The sequence below is a fragment of the Lemur catta genome, chromosome 1 (assembly GCF_020740605.2).
Source record: "Lemur catta isolate mLemCat1 chromosome 1, mLemCat1.pri, whole genome shotgun sequence".
Lineage (NCBI taxonomy): Eukaryota > Metazoa > Chordata > Mammalia > Primates > Lemuridae > Lemur > Lemur catta.
In genome coordinates, this window is record NC_059128.1 from 90662842 (window position 1) to 90680632 (window position 17791).

Below are 17791 nucleotides of genomic sequence, written 5' to 3' on the forward strand. Positions count from 1 at the left end.
GGAACATGTAAATAAATTACACAGAATGGGTTGCATGGATGAGAAAGTTTTATGTGAGAGTCAAGGGCTACTATGACATGATGCAGTAACAACTGCAGGTGCATCCAGAGAATGGCATAAACTATTATTCCAATTAGTAGGCCAAGCCAGTTAGCCATGTAAGAAACTCACCTACGGCATGCTACTTCTGTATCTCTTGCAAGCACAATCCATTGACATCATTTATAGGATGTCAAATTCCCAAACAGGTATATGATAACTTCAGCCTTATCCTTCCTTCTGTTAAGATTTCAGTGACTAACAGGAGAAAAGTTTAACACATTTTGAGCCCAGGGCCTAGTGAGGCATATATAACTCGTTCATCTCTTTACCTTGGGAGCCGCGTGGTGGGCAGGCAACTCATGCTGCCATGCTGTAGCATACATGTTATGTGATGGGTGGTCCCCTGGGCAAATTGGTTTATGAAAATCTTACTTGTTGATATTCTTTATTGTTACAGTTAATACTGACAATTCTAAAAATGTGGATTGCATTACATATAACTCACGGAGACAAAAAATAAACTTTTCATTAAGTTAGAAAGGATCATTTCGTTTTTGAAGTTTTTATTCTATTTTCATAATAAAATATCATGGCCTCAAGAAAAAAAATTTTTTTTCTAGTGTGGCAGTATGTTTAAACCGTGACTTGCTCCTTAGGTGATATTGATTTCTGTAATGACCAAGTTCACTATTAACGTACTTGTCTCTCAACCACTATGTTGAACCTCTAAAGGCTTAATTTTGACTAATTGCAAGTAAGAAAATCCTAATTATGTGAACTTTGGTAATCTGTTTCATGTTCTTAATCTGTAAAAAGGGAACAAACTTCTTTCCAGGGCTGCCGTGAGGACTAGCCAAAATAATATCCCTAGCACAACACTTAGTTTCACATGTAATAATGTTGGCTATTATCCTACAAACAAGTCTCATTTCTATGCTGTTTAGACTTCAGCCTTGCTTAAAAATGTTACCTAGTACATACTAACATCATGCTTCTCCTACTACGGAGAATAGGGGACCGTGTGCAACATAAAGAGCTATTTATCATTTTAATAGGTTTATGAAAAGCTATTTTGCTTAAGATTGTCTCCAACTCTTATCAGCAGGGAAAAAAAGGTGACCTTTCATCTCTATGTAGTAGCTTAAGAACACTGAACTAGGAGTGAACTGGGGTTGACCCAGGATGGGGCTGTCAAGAGCCTACTCTTACTAAATGATAAAAACAGCCAGGTCTTATTAAGTACACAAAGATACGGAATCACATGTCAGACATTTAGGACTTTTTATTGAAAGTCTAATAACTCGTCAAATGTAGATATGTGACCTGTCAAATAGGACTATTTTATGTTGTTTGGAATAGTTTTTTTGTTTTTGCTACTGAAACTGTTTAAAGATTGTTTAACTTTTCCTAATCAAGTTGTATTTAGGCTTTTCATACCAATGATTACCCTTGGTTTTGTATTTTTAAAAAGGTATTTTCTTAGTAAAATTCCATCCAGAATTTGGTTTTGCCCCTGCTGATGCTTTCATCAGATCAAGTCACAACTGACAAAAGTAACATGACTTTATTGAAATTAATGCATTTTCTAATTTCCTTTGCAAGGAACATGGTACTTTTTCAAAATGTTTACCTAATGTCTTCATGTTGCTAGCTTAACAGCTTCGCCAGTCATTACAAAGAGTTTTAAAATGAGTTTATTAAAGAATATTCTTAGGAAGGCAACAAGTTTTGATTTGTCATTAAAAAAAAGTTATGGTTTTTCATGCTGTAAGAGGCTGTAAAATAAGAGGCTACAGAGTTATAAGCATCTTTCTACTGGAATTTTCATATAACACAGTGTAGTCATTTCTGCAATGCTAGAATAAATTAAAAAAAAAGTCTCTTCTATGCTTCTCTTCAAAAAGTGATGAATAATAATAGAAGATAGCATAAAAAAGCCATTGTTTTCTATTCATTCTGTAGTATTGGAGCCAGTATCTAGGAAACAAAGGAGAGAGAGAGTAAATTCAAGGAGCAACTTAATTTTAAATTTAAATATTTAAGAATATCTTTAAAAAAAGAAAATAAGACTAATGGTGGTGGTGGTTTGAGGGGTGGGGAAGAATAGAGGCAAGTATGAAGAGGGAAGTTGACCAATGGAAATACTTTGAGAATTTCAATAACTTTTCTTTTAAGGTAGAGATAAAAAGACATATGGCTGTCCATGAGAAAAACCAGGTTAAACCACATTTGGTTCACGTAACTGCTATATAACCACATTTTTTTCAGGTCCTCTGTCCTTAAATTTTAAACCACAAAGGACCATAACATATAATCAGAAGAGAATTGTATTTAGAGCTATTTCCTGGTGAGAAATAGATCAAAATTAGGCAAATACTTTTTACCATCACAGGCCAATTCTAGCTATTATCACTTTTTTCTCTGCTTCTTTATTAGGAACTCAACTTTACTTCAGGAAGCTGACTTTTACAATAAAAGGGACTTACTTTATAGTAGTCCCTCACTTATCTGGCATCATTCAGGAATGTACTTTCTTAATCATTTAAACTTACCTATACCTGTAAATGGCAAACCATTTTTATTTTGGAAAGAAAAATTTCTATGATTGCATTCTTTTCTGTAGATATATAGTAAACAGAACACAGTCTAAGCTTTTCTTGAATTTTCAACAATTTTTTCATTGAAGATCAATTACTACACTGTGCTATAAATGGGGGAAGCTCCTCAGAAACTGCTGCAATTGGTAAGGCTGACTTGTTACTTATCCACCAAAGTTTGCAAGATGTTGTATCTTTAAGTAACACACTCTAAGGACCACCAGATAGGAGCTCCTATAAGTAAAATACATATCTTTACATGGACACTTTGATATTATTAAGTTTGTTCAGAGGCCTTCTTTACTGACTTTTTGCTTCTTAGCTACGGTTCAAATGGCTGAAATGGACTACTAATCTGTATCTGTGCTGTCCAGTATGGTAGTCACTGGCTAGGCACATGTGGCTATTTAAATTAATTCAAAGTAACTAATAAAACTAAATAAAATTAAAACATTAAGTTCCTCAGTTGCCCTACCCACATTTCAAGTACTCAGTAGCCATGCATGACTACTGAAAAATGTATACATGAAACATTGCCATCATTACAGAAAGTTCTACTAAACAGTGCTGGTGTATAATCATGAACTCATTTTCACATAGGTCCAGGAATTATAAATGCCCAAATTCTACAGTCTAATAAAAACTTAAAAACTGAAGAGCTATGAGAATGCTATTAGCTTCAATTACAGGAAAAATTATGAAAAAAACTTATACATTATCTCAAATATAGAATTGTTATCTTGTGATTCAAGAAACAGTACCACCTTCATGGGAATTAAAAAAAAAAAAAAAGACCTAAATATAAAATAAAATTGTTCCTTGCTATAACAACAAAAAAGATATAAGTATCTGATGACTATATTAAAAAGTCAACTATGCTTAAATTCTCAAAATGATTATTCCTAGTTAACTTTAACGATACAAGTCATTGTAATGTTGCTAGGTTTAGAGACTTTCTCATTTGGAAGAGACTATTCTTAAATAGCTGCTCTAAACACAAATGGTTCAGATTATAAAGCAAACATAAGCACATATTTAAAATATCATTAGGAAAATGGAAATAATGAATCGTGAAACAGAAAGCAGCGACGTATAGCTTCTGAAACATTTAAAGACCTAACAAGTTCCTGGGTCTGATATGGAAAATTCACCACACAGATGTAACAGATTAGAGGAATGGATATTTACCATTGTGACCTGCAAGGTTCTTATGGTTAAAATCTGCTTTAAAAGAATAAGTTTTTAAATATAAAATTTTATATTTCCAGCAACATAGAAACCATAGACTATATTGTCAAAATTAAACACTTCCTTAAAGAAAAAGGTGTCTATGAAAAGCCTGATAAAGACTTAAAATTTGCAACTAAAATAGGGAAGAAAAACTTTTAATTTGCTTATCTTCTTCTCCATACAAATTCAATCTGTGTTAGTGGTCTGTCATTTGAAATGTATATATACCTAAAGTCAGTTAAGAGGACAGTCTGAGATCTGGAATTCAGAATTTAGTTGAGATAGAAGCTAGGTCTCCATCAAGGGAGTTGATCATTTGGCCATTTTCCCCCTTGGGCTTTCGATATAGATGAAGATTTTTTAAAGACTCATAAAAACAAGATTTCACATAGTTTTGCTTTCACAGTAATTAGGCAAACACTTACTTTTACCATCACAGGCTACAATTTTCACTTTATCCACTTTAATAAGTTCTGTCACCTCTCTGAATTCAACATCATTCAATACAAAAGTCCACACATTATCGCAGAATCTGTACGTATTTAAAGAGCCCTTTAAAACAAAATATTTAGACATACCATGAAGTCATTTTTTCCTCTCACATTTTTCTCCAAAGCAATTTAAGAGAACTTTCTACTAAGTACATAACTGTTAAAACAGTATGTTTAATGCTTAAGATTTTCCTTCATTTTAATCTTATTTATTTAAAAAAAAAGGACAACCTTAGATAAATTTGCTAAGAGTTAAAAAACATTTCAGTTAGCAGACTATTTTCAGCACTGTTAAGAGTCTGCCAATTACTTACCTGAAATATGAAGAAAAGTGGAATGAAAACTTGAATTTGTATTTCTACTGCCCCCATGTGGCTAAATTATGAAAGTTCATTTGAATTTTTATGTAAATACTTTCAAAAAGCTATGTATTTTTTGTATGTTAATTCTCCATACTTATTAATTTTAATCCCATTACTTAGCTCAGATGCATTACTGTATTAGTCACTAACACTACAATATTCATTATCCTGTGCAACTTGCATTCTTCCAGTTAATAAAAAAGCTGTTAAGGAGCAGGAATATATATTTGAGCATTAAAAGGAAATTTTATTTTATTTTTAGAGATAGGGTCTCGCTCTGTCACCCAGGCTGGAGTGTGGCGACATGGTCATAGCTCACTGTAACCTGGAATGCCTGGGCTCAAGTGATCATCCTGCTTCAGTCTCCTGAGTAGCTGGAGGTGTACACCAACAACACACCCAGCTAATTTTTAAATTTTTTGTAAAGATGGGGTCTCACTATGTTCCCCAGGCTGGTCTTGAACTCTTGGCCTCAAGCAATCCTTGGCCTCCCAAAGTGCTGGGATTACAGGTGGGAGCCACCACACTGGCCTAAAAGGAAATTTAAAGAGTGTGGTGAAAGTCAAGGATAGATGCCAACCAACAGAATACAATCAAAACTCGAGATATACACATGCACACATATAGTCACATATGAAATTTAGCATTCGATAAAGCATTTAAATGCCTAAAATCTTCAATTCAGAAAAAAAGCATCAAATGTACAAATGCTCTCTGCAGTATTATAATAATATTAAAAATTGCTAGTAGTAGTAGATTCCAGAAAACAGAATGTGTCAGGAGGTCCTAAGGTGAAGGAGACCATGGACAACCTTGGAAAACTTTTGCCCTATCCTGTAATAGTACTGGGAGGTCAATGAAGGATTTTAAGCAGACGAGTCACGTGATCAAATCAGCATTTTTGGTGATGACATGAAGAATGGACTAGAGGGGAATACGACTGAAGGAAGGAAGACCATCCATGAAGATGATGCCTCTTAGCTGGGTGAATTAGAGAGGTAAAAGTGGCTTTACTATAGTAGTAGCAAGGAGATCAATAGAAATGAAGAGACTTAAAAAAACGGAAAAAAAAAAAAAATGAAGAGACTTTAACAGGTAGACCCAACAGGACTTGACAACTGTAAATATGGTGGCGTAGAGAGAGAGAAATCTAAGGTAATTCCCAAGTTTCTGGCTTGAGTGACAATGCATTCACAGAAAAAGTCAGTTTGGGAAGAGAGTTAAGTTTGGAACTTGTTGAGTTTCATATATATCTAAATTATGATGTCCAATAAGCAGTCAGAGTGTAGGAGAAAGCATGGGAACAAGAACTTATCCAGTACAATTAAGGACAGAGGGTTAGATGAGATCATTCAAGGAGAATATGTGGAGGATATATAACTCTAAGGAATACCAACAATTAAATTATAGGCAGAGACAGAAGAAAACTAAAAAGGAGCCTGACAGTAAGAGGCTAGGGAATAGAAGAAAAGCTAACAGTATGGTTTCAAGGAAAGTATGAGTTTTAAAAAAGAGGGAATAATCAACAGTATCACAAATTATGCATTAGATTTAGCAAAAGTAACTTGGCAAGAGCATTTTCAGTGGAGTAGTAATTAATGCATGGTATATCACTTATGATATGTTAAGTCAAGATAGAGAATTGTATTATTACTATTTTTGAGACAGAGTCTTGCTTTGTTGCCCGAGCTAGAGTGAGTGCTGTGGCGTCAGCCTAGCTCACAGCAACCTCAAACTCCTGGCTCAAGTGATCCTACTGCCTCAGCCTCCCAAGTAGCTGGGACTACAGGCGTGAGCCACCAAGCCCGGCTAATTTTTTGTTTCTATTTTTAGTTGATTGGCTAATTTTTTTTCTATTTTTAGTAGAGATGGGGTCGCGCTCTTGCTCAGGCTGGTCCTGAACTCCTGATCTCAAGTGATTCTCCTGCCTCGGCCTCCCAGAGTATTAGGATTACAGGCGTGAGCCACCACGCCCGGCTAAAGAACTGTAAATGTAAAAAAATATTTAAAAATTATCTGCTCCTTTGCTACAATCTGACACTTTGGAAACCTAAACAGCCAAATACAATCTTTATGTTCATTTCTGGCACCCTGAATTTGTAAGTAATCCATGACCGTGTAAGTATGTTGGCTACTCTCACTGGATAATTGATGTTAGCTGTGTCAACAATCTGAACAAAGCACACTGTTGAGATTTATGGTCAGTATGTGAATATTCACTTTCAAATATAAATAAAGCATTTTAGATGTAGCTTGGACTGAAAAATATATAATCATAACAGATTAGTTGTAGTATAAATGTATACACTTCATTTGTTTTATTGAGAAAGTAAAATGCTATAAAACTTGATTGTGAAAACATTAATTTTATACATGAAACAGTTATTAAATGCTTTCCAATTTTAGATTAAAATAAATTGATGATTAACATAATTAAAGAGTACATCAGCTAGATAATTACTGAGCCAACAATGTTAAAAAAAAAACTTAAACATAAGAAAATACATGTGAATCTAACCTTTAGAATAATTTGGTGAATTAAAATCCCCAACATGAAATAAGATAATTTTTAGTTATATAAATTTTATATAAATTATATATAATTTTTAGTTATTTAAATATCTTGCTTTTTCATTGTCTTTATTTGAACGTCAGGATCTACTAAGCATCTCAAGTGCAGAATAAGTAATGAAAGAAGAATTATATTTTTAAGTAAAATTTTAGATGTATTCTTTTAAAAAATCTTTTATAATGACAGGGTCTTACAATGTTGTCCAGGCTGGTCTTGAACTCCTGGCCTCAAGTGGTCCTCCCGCTTCAGCCTTCCAAAGTGCTGGGATTACAGGTGTGAACTACCTAGCCTAGATTTATTTTTTATGTTCAAAAAATTCCTTCTAAAAGATTATATTTGGCTTTGGTCAGATATTGACTTTAACATAGTCATTTGGCCTAAGTGTACCTTCAATACACCTCATATATATTTTATATATATGCATATATGTATGCATATGTGTACATGCATGTGCACGTGCACATACAAGGCTGACCGGAAAGTATCCAGACATTGTTAATGTAATAAATGTCTCTACTTACATGTATTTACATGTGTCATAACTGGGCAGCACTTTTTTTAAGTTAAAAAACACCTGAAAAGTTATATAATAACATGTTCAGTATAGAACCATCAAAAACAGAGAAAAGGAAAATGTCATTGTTAGAAAGGCTTTTTCTTGACCATTACATCTTTTTTTTTTGACCATTAAATCTCTTAATGCTTGCTTAATTAGTTTGAAGCTCAATATTATGTTTAAATAATCATTACTTTTATCTGTGAGCATACATTCTCTCAAAAACATACAATGGCTTTTTTTTTTTTTTTTTTTTTGAGACAGAGTCTCGCTCTGTTGCCTGGGCTAGAGTGAGTGCCATGGCGTCAGCCCAGCTCACAGCAACCTCAAACTCCTGGGCTTAAGTGATCCTACTGCCTCAGCCTCCTGAGTAGCTGGGACTACAAGCATGCGCCACCATGCCCGGCTAATTTTTTGTATATATATTTTTAGTTGTCCAGATAATTTATTTCTATTTTTAGTAGAGACAGGGTCTCACTCTTGCTCAGGCTGGTCTCGAACTCCTGACCTCGAGCGATCCACCCGCCTCGGCCTCCCAGAGTGCTAGGATTACAGGCGTGAGCCACCGCGCATGGCCACAATGGCTTTTTTAATTTTAATTTTTTTTTTTAAGAGATGGGTTCTCGCTATGTTGCTCAGGATAGTCTCAAACCCCTGGGCTCAAGTGATCTTCCCGTCTCAGTCTCCGGAGTAGCTGGGATTATAGGTGCATGCCACTGTGCCCGGCAACAATGGCTCTTTAAAAGCTCAGTTATACTTACTAGTTCAATCTGCATTTTCTCCCTAAAAATTAATTCAGATCAAGGTTCTTGGTACATAGATTTTTACTTTTTTACTAATACATTTCAACTATAAATAATTAAAACCTTACCTTTCATAGGCAGGGAGATTTTTTTCCTATAATCTACTAAATAATTTCACTTACATAGAATTCATATAAGGACTTAAAACAAAAAGCAATTTAACATGTTATATTATTCTTTTAATGGGTACTTAACCTAATTGCTAGGACAGCAAAAATTGTTATAAATAAAAATATTTATTAAGTGTAGTTTTGAAAATAAGATTACCAATGTATTATCTCTTTTGTCTTGGCCATGTGCTTCACCAAGCTAAACAGAATGTTATTTGCAAACATTCTGGACTTAAAATTGATCAAGTTGGCTGTAACCCAGGAGGGAGCAGAGTGATGAAAGCCTGAGCTAGAACAGTAACAGCAGGAAAAGAAAAGCAAGATTGGAAAAGTCCTGGTAAAGACTGAGTATTTATAGCTTTCGGAAAATAGAAAAACTTACAAAACACTAGGCAAGAGAAATTCAAACGTCAAATTACTGTTAACTTTAGCTAGAGAGATCCAAACTAGAAACCTGTAATAACACAACTAGAAGACTATTCACACCTTGTGAACTTTATACCGTCTAGTAAGTAGTCCACCAAATTTTCTACATGGGCAAAGTTTATATATTAACATGAATCAACTGGGCAAGTTTTTACATATGGTTATACAAATACACAAACTAATTTTGTCAGAATTGTTGCTGTTAAAAATTCAAGAATCAACTCGTCAAATTTTATAGTCTTAAAGACATATTTTACTCCAGAAAATTTTTTGTCCCATGAAACTGATAAGAAACTTATTTATATGAATATAAAATACACACAGACTTTATCCCTTCATTAAAATGTAAGTCAAATAGTCTTGTCTATCTTGTATTCACAATATCTAGAACAATGTCTGGTATGTAACAGCACTCAAATGTTTGTTGAATAAATAATAAACTTTTCCTTTGTGTTTTTCATCACCAACAAAACCCAAAATAAAACAACCTAAAATACTAAGGTTCTTTTAAATGCAAGGTAACCTCTAAGTTCTTTTCATATATTCATTGTCATATATTTTATTTATTTTTAGTTTTTTTCCTTTGCTCCTTGGAGTATGAAAGATTTTCATATATTTTAACCTTTTAATTTATACATTTTGGTTATGCCTTGTAATACAACATAAATTAGATAAATTGGACAATAACCAAACATTATAAATCATGTTGTATGACTCCTTCAATATCATAATGTCATATCATCATAATATGGTAAAATTATTTCTATTCTACCATGATTTTTTCAATGGGCCCTTAATCTGAATTTACTATGAAATTGGAACATAATTTTGTTCGGCTTTGAATGGATGACTTTTCAAAGCATAAATGACTCAAATGAGATTAAGCTATCAAAATAGACTATTATCTACCACGAGATCAAGTTTTTATAAGCCATGTTATCAAGGAGTGGGTGGGAGATAACATGAAGTTTCTAGAAATAACAGTGTACTTTCCTGGTATGGGTGAAAGCCAGAGTTTGAAACCTAACTGTGAACCTAGAGGGTTACTTTGCCACTTACCTTCAATCCTGCAGATAATGTTTCAGGTGTTTGAAATCTCAGTAAGTCCTCAGGGAAGGTAGCCAAACATACACAGGCTGATTTGTGAAACAATGGAATAAAAATCTAAAAGCAACTCTATCTCACATTAAGTGGATGAACTTAGTAGTATACAGTTGATTGAAAAGTATAATTTAGTTATTACAAAACAAATTCCAAAACTTGACTAAACCATCTCTTCCTCTTATGATTAATAAATATGTAGGGGTCCTAAAAAACACTATTGTTAACAACCACTGATGCAGGCTTCTGAATTTAGGAAAATATCCTTACCCTGAAATTGACTCTGTTCCTGACCCTCTGAGCCAATGCTGAATTTATAGCCTTATCAAACTGAAGTAGAACTTGAAGGGCAAGTTGGGGGGTGATCTGTTGAGACTGAGAAAAAGTAAAGGTCATAAATCCTCTTAGGGAAGAACATCAAAGTAAGTAAAAATACACAAATTTTCACCTAAAATTTAACTGAGGTTAACCAGAGCCTCCAAACTGGAATTCTTTATTCTCCTTTGTCATAATGGACAATGAAGAAGCAAAGCTTGAAACCTGAAAGTATCTTTTGCACTATTTTGACACAAAAATAATTTTAAAAAGAAAACATGCTGTGATATTACAAAGCCAGAACAAAACTTTGTCTATCTTCCTTTCACAGTGTCTGGAAAGAGGTTTTCAATAACTCGAAGGAACCATTTCTTTTAAATAAAATACACAGGGCCTATATTAAAAAAACACCTATTAAATCTTATTAAAGCCCATAAAATATATCAACAAATGGAAATACTTAATTTGTTCTTGGTTGGGAGGTTTATATTAAAAAGTTAATTCTCTTAAAATTGAAATATAAATTCAAAATTCTAATTTAAATCTAAAAATACTTTACTGAATTGGATAAAATTATCTTAAAGGTATATAAAATATGAGTCTAAAACCAACAATCTTCTAAATCTTCTTTTTCTTCTAAATATGAGTCTAAAACCAACAATCTCAATTTTTATGTTTAACAAAAAATTTTGAAGATTTAGCTATATTCAACTGTATCATTCAATCATCATATTTTGTGTCCCGTTGTCAGGATGGTACAATAAACAGGAATCTCAGGTTATTCATTGATGAGTGATACTGACTTGCTAGGTCAAATGGTCTAAGCGATTTTACCTCATATTTCTTTGCATGGGATAAAGGATATGATGAGAATTATTGCAGGCCCATTGAAATAGAAATGTTTGATTTTCCGTCTCACCTGTATGAGCTCATCTAGGCTCTCCTGAAGACTATTTCCCAAAGTGGTATTTCTGTATAACTGATATGCCATGGCTTTAGGAGGAAGAAATTGTTATTCTTATTCAGGCTTGCATTGATGTCCTAAAAATTTAATATAAAATTGTTAAAAAAAAATCATACTGTAACATAAATTATATAATACAGTCTACTTCATATAGTCTAAGACAGTTTTAATACTAGTAGGATTCTTAGTAATTGCAAGTTACTATATAATAATTTTATAATTACAATAGTTAATGATTTTTCTCTTTTCTGTAATTTTGACATAGGCATTTATACTCCTTTATACAGTTTAGATGTTATATTTATAAAAATGTATATCTTTACCACTTTTCAAAAGTCTGCCTTCTAAAGCAAGAATTTTCCATGTACCATCCTTTCTATTTGCTGTCAAGTCACTGATGCAGACAATCTTCAGCTCACATTTGCATGCCTGCCCCTTTATTTTCCTGTTCTCTTAAAATTCAGTATTTACAGAGTGCCTACCAAAAGGATGGCACTGTGATAGGCACCAGCGAGAGGAAGAGGACTAAAGATATACTCCCAATCCTAAATTTATATCCTGGAGAGGGTAATGGACATATAAAAAGGTTAAATTCAGTATAAAATAAGACCTGTGATAGAGGTACACAGCATACTATGGAGGCTGCCTGTGGGCTAAGAGAAGTGGCTCAGAAAAGCTTCCTGATTCTTCAAACTGATTCTTCAGTTTGAGAAACAAACTATTTCACATTATTAGGGCATTAAGTATTAACAGGGAGTGGCTGAAAGAGATGGCATGGATGAACTTACTCTGCAGGAGAGGTTCGGGCAATGGGATGCCACTGAAGCATTTTGGGCAAAAAAGGTCAAATGGATTTGAGTGTGAGATTAGAAACAGATGGGTACAAATATCCAGCCAGAAGAAATAAGACTGGGTGTTTGATAGATCAGTAACATGACCATAGTTAACATTAATGTATTGTACATTTAAAATAGCTAGAAAGAATAATTCAAATGTTCCTAGCATAAAGATGAATATTTAAGATGATGGATATCCCAATTATCCTGATTTAATTATATGAATGTATATTATCTCATGTACCCCTAAACATAAATCTATTATGTATCAATTAAAAAAAAAAGAAATAGAAGAGGGATGAAGGCTTAAAAAGGGTAGCAGTAGTACAGATTCAACAAATACTAACTGAGCTACTACTTGTCAGGTATAAGATCCCTGACCTCACGGCACTTTCAGTCTAGAGATGGACAGGAGATACAGGTAAAATTCAGCAAAATTAATGGTCAGCCATCAGTCTTCACATTACATGCCTTGTCTGCATTTGCTACGACAGATCATTTCTGCCTTTTCGTAATATTTCTTTGGCTACGGGACACCACTCTCAGTTTTCTACTATCACCTCACTAGATACTACTACATTTCTTGTTTTTTTCTTGCTGGTTCCTCCTCAGTTCCCTGACTTCTAACTACTGAACTGCCCTAAGGCTTCTTAGTTCTTTTCTTTTTCATATGCTTTATTCCCTTAGTTACCTCATCCAGGCTTAGACTCCCAAATGTGTACCTCCACCCTTGAATTCTCCCTTTGTACACATATACCAGGGCTGTACGGAAAGTATCCAGTCATTCTTAATATAATTTTTCATACCACATGGCTGGATACCTTCCAGACAACCCACGTATAAAACTGCCTACTTGACATTGGATAAAAATATCAAGTGGGTAGCTCAAATTAATCTAAAAGCAAATTCCTGATACTACCCTCCCAAATTTGCTGTTCTCAGTTTTATCCACCTGAATAAACAGAAAATCTAGTCATCCAGTAACACAGCCCCAAAACTGCAGAGTCAACATTAATGTCTTTCTTTTTTTCTTACCTGACATTCAATCTGTCAGCCAATCCTTTCAGCTCTTCCTTCTAAATAGAGCCAGAATCTGACAACTTCTACCATCTTCAATGCTATCACTCTAAGTCACCATCATCTGTGACTAAAATTAATGTGACAGACCATTAAGTGGTCTCCCTCTTTCCACCCTTCCCTATCCCAACCCCCCCCTCATAGCAGCCAGGCTGAGATTTTAAAACATACGGCAAATCGCATCACTGGTCTATTCAGAACCACCAATGGCAGCATCCCATCTCACTTCGAGTAAAAATCACAAAGTCCTTCCCATGGTTAGCAAAGCCTATGGGATTTGGCCCCCAACTGTCTCCTACCCCTATCTTTATCTACTTACCCTGCCCCCCCCCACTCACTCTGCTCCAGTCATACTGGTCCCCTGCTGCCTTCGTCATGGAAAGCATGTTCCTGCTTGAGGGGCTTTGTGCTGGCTGCTCTTTTTGCTGTAAGTGTGTTCTTCCCAGATCCCTGCATAGTTCACTTACTCATTTGGTTTGCTCAAATCTCACCTCATCAGAAAGGCTTTCTGTGACCAAGCTATAAAAAAGAACTACCCCTCTTCCTTCTCACAATGCTTTATTTTCATTCATACCAATAACTGAAGTTGAGATACATATGCTTATTCTATAGTGGTATATCAAAGCACTAATATCAATATTAGAAATGTATCTAAGTGTGATACAAAATTTTCTGCTTTACTGAGGAAACTGAAGCAATGAAAACTTCCAGACTCACAACCACATCTAACCACCTACCAATATCCATGTAGGTTGAACATCGCTTATCTGAAATGCTTGGGACCAGAAGTGTTTTGGATTTTAGGATATTTGCATCTTATTTACTTATGGGTTGAGCATCCCAAATCCAAAAATCTGAAATCCAAAATTCTTCAAAAAGCATTCCCTTTGAGTGTCACGTTGGTGCTCAAATAGTTTTGGTCTTTGGAGCATTTTGGATTTGGGATGTTCAACCTGTACCCATATACTCTGCCTCCCTGTTTGTCACCATAGTTGAATTCTACATGCTTTTATCTAAATCCAATCCTTTTACCTTTGTTTCAGGTGTTATCCCCTCTAGTGCACTGGAAGAGATTGTTCTAACAATTCAATTGTTCCTTCTCTCCCTCACCATCAAATTTCCTCTCTCTACAGATCATTACCATCAGCAAACAGGTGGCTACTTACCTTAAAAGAAACAAAAAACAAAAATACTCCCTCAACCCACTTCCCCCGCCAGCTACACTCTGTTTCTCTTGTTCCCCTTTCCAGAATGACTTTACTTAGAGTTGCCTGTACTCACTCTCTCCCATTCTTTTTTCCCCCATTTTCTCTTAAACTGACTTTTGCCTCAGTACTCTACTGAAACAGGTGAAGGTCACCAACGGCACTGCTAAAGCTAATCCTCAATCCTCACCAGGCCAGAGCATTTCACACAGCTGATTAGTTCCTCCTCTTTGTTAAAGGATCTTTGCTTGGCTTCTGCGACACTACACTTTTTGGGCTGTCCTTTTAACTTTAACTTGCTGGTTCATTCTTTATACTGTTTGTTGGTTGATCCTCTTCTCCCTAAACTCTTAATGTCAGAGGACACAGTCCTTGGTCCTCTGCTACTTTCTGTCTACACCCACTCCTTAGTGATAACATTCATTCTCATAAGCTTTATGTACCATTGCTGATGAATCACAAATTCACACACTGTATTAGAACTTCTCATTCCTAGATCTAGCTGCCTACTCAGTCTCTCTACTTGTTATCTTTTGTGTTTCAGCTGAAATAATTCCATACTTCTGTAGGCTTAGGAAAAACCTTTGAAGTCACATTCCACATCCAACTCCTAGCAAATCCTGTAAGGTATACTTTGAAAATGCATTCAGAATCCAACCATTTCTCACCATCTCCTCTGCTATCACCCTGGACTTGTCCACTATCACCATGATTTGGATTATTATAATAGCCTCCTAACTGATTTCCCTACTTCTACACTTGCCCCCTACACTCTAATCACAACTCACAGCCAGGGTGATCTTCTAAAACATAGGTTGGAGCATGTTTCCTTCTCTACTCAAAATCTTCCATGGGCCGGGCACAGTGGCTCATGCCTGTAATCCTAGCACTCTGCGAGGCTGAGGCGAGAGGATCGCTTGAGACTGAGAGTTTGAGACCAGCCTGGGCAAAAGTGAGACTCTGTCTCTACAAAAAATAGAAAAATTTAGCCAGGTGTGGTGGTGTGCCTGTAGTCCCAGCTCCTTGGGAGGCTGAGGCAGGATTGGTTGAACCCAGGAGTTTGAGGTTGTAGTGAGCTATGACGATGCCACTGCACTCTAGCCTGGGCAACAGTTCCAGACCCTGTCTCAAAAACAAACAAAAAACCTCCTATGGCTTTCATCAGTCCTTACAATCATCTGGCTACTCCTGATCTCACCTACTTTATCTACTATTTAACCCTCCCCTCTCCTCCCTTTGCTCATTCCTCTCCAGACATACTGGCTTCCTTGCTAGTCCTCAAACATGACAGGCTTAAGAGCCTTTGTAATGGCTGCTCTTCCTGCCTGGAAGGCTCTCCTCAGCTATTCACTTGGCTAACTCTCTTAATTCCTTCAAGTTTTTGCTCAAATAGCACCTACTAAATGAGGCCTAAACAGACCAACATATTTAAAATACCAATTCCCGCCTCCTCTCTGGAACTTCCTCATACCCCTTATCTTCTTGCTCAATTTCTTTGATGGTACCATCGCCTTCTAAAACATTATACATATAATGTACTTCTTTTATGTTTATTTTATGCATCCTCCAATAGAACATAAGTTCCATGAGGGCACAGATTTTTGTCTGTTTTATTCACTGAAGTAAACTGGGCGTCTAGAACAGTACCTGACACACACAATAAAACATTTGTTCGATAAATGAATGAAGGCAAACAGCGCGCGCGTGTGTGTGTGTGTGTGTGTGTGTGTGTGTGTGTGTGTGTGTGTAGGGAGTGTCAAAAGGGGCAAGGAGGTCTCAATAGGGAGATAAAAACTTTAAAAAGTAGATTAAAACTTTACAGAATTTTGTGCCCCATTTGACAAAAGTCTAAGAGTTATCCAGAAAATAGCTAAAGTTATTTAAATGTTAAAATTACTCGCTTTAATGATCTTAAATGTGGTATCAGCTACAGAAATTTATTACTCCCTTCTCATTTTGCAGTCTAGAAAATTAGCTCCAAATTCGGAAGTAACTAGTCCTAGTCTTTCTTGATTAAACAATCCAGTTTAAATTCGTTCCTTTGTCGGAGTTCGCACGAAGAAAGTTGAAAGCAGACTTCAAACAAGCGACGAAACACAGGAAAGAGATTCTTAAGAAATGCTCCCCGAAATGCGGCAGAAACACAATGCTTTAAGACATTCACCTGGCTGAAAATACGGTGCTCAGCTGAGGACCTCCCCCCTGCCAGTTCTGCTGGCGCAGGGTGGACAGCAAGCCTCCCGCCACAGGACGTAACCGTCCCCTGCCGCCGTGCCTCCCTTCCCCGGTACCGGCCGCAGGGCCTTCCCGGCAACGAAGTCGGTAACGGGCTGGCCGTGGGAGGGAAAAACCCTCCGAGTCGCCCTCGGAGACGACCCACCCAACCGCAGCCCCAGCTCCGGGGGCCGGCAGGGAGCGCGGGCCCGACTTCCCCTCCCTACCCTGCCCGGCTCACCCATGCACCACCTGTGGCAAAGGCGCCTCCCGCCGCAGAGCGGACAGAAGCTGCCAGGAGCCCAGCACGACGTTCCTACACCCCGACCACTGGCTTCCCTCGCCGCAGAAACCGCAGAGCTGGGCCGACGACCCGGAAGTGCTAGCGGAACCTGGAAGTGACACCCTGTCCGTGGGCCGAGAGGCCCCGCCCAGCCCGCTCTCGCACGCCACTCACGCCGGGCGAGGGAAGGGCGGGGGTGCGCAGGGGGGGGGGGGGTGCGCAGAGGGGAGGGGCGGGCGGGCTTCCTATGCGCGTTCACCAGGTTTACCGAATGGTAAGGGCATTTTAATTTTTAGAAACTCATCTTCTCCACTGTTAGATGCACAATGAAAGAAAGGTAGGGCATTCACATTTTATGCCTGAAATGTGTTCAGGGTAATACCCTTGAAGACCTTGCAATACTAAATTAAAGTCAAATTCTGAAAAGATTACAGCAGGGCATCGTTTTTTACCATTCAAACTAGGGCGGCAATTAATTTAGACTGGCAAGTTTTTATAATAGTTTGTGATTGATTCATGAAGAATTTTAATTTGGAAGAATTTGTATTTAAAATTTGTACCTAATATGCAAGACAGATACTTCAATATATATTTCGAGCTTGTACAA

The 17791-nt window shown here is 36.5% G+C and overlaps 1 protein-coding gene across 5 annotated transcripts; it reads right to left on the bottom strand.

The window, feature by feature from the left end:
- Positions 1-1719: 1719 nt before the first annotated feature.
- GTF2A2 (general transcription factor IIA subunit 2) lies at positions 1720-17290 on the bottom strand. 5 transcript variants are annotated; one of them, XM_045530485.1, is made up of 6 exons: positions 17154-17290; positions 13441-13552; positions 11525-11646; positions 10561-10665; positions 4295-4421; positions 1720-2019 (listed from the first exon to the last, which is right to left on the bottom strand). In XM_045530485.1, exons 3-6 carry the CDS (start codon positions 11594-11596, stop codon positions 1994-1996), a joined length of 330 nt encoding a protein of 109 aa, XP_045386441.1. In that variant the 5' UTR covers positions 11597-11646; positions 13441-13552; positions 17154-17290; the 3' UTR covers positions 1720-1993. The 5 variants fall into 5 exon arrangements, with proteins under 5 accessions (XP_045386441.1, XP_045386448.1, XP_045386424.1 ...); XM_045530492.1 differs by having other exon boundaries at positions 17143-17290; XM_045530468.1 differs by lacking the exon at positions 13441-13552.
- Positions 17291-17791: the final 501 nt, after the last annotated feature.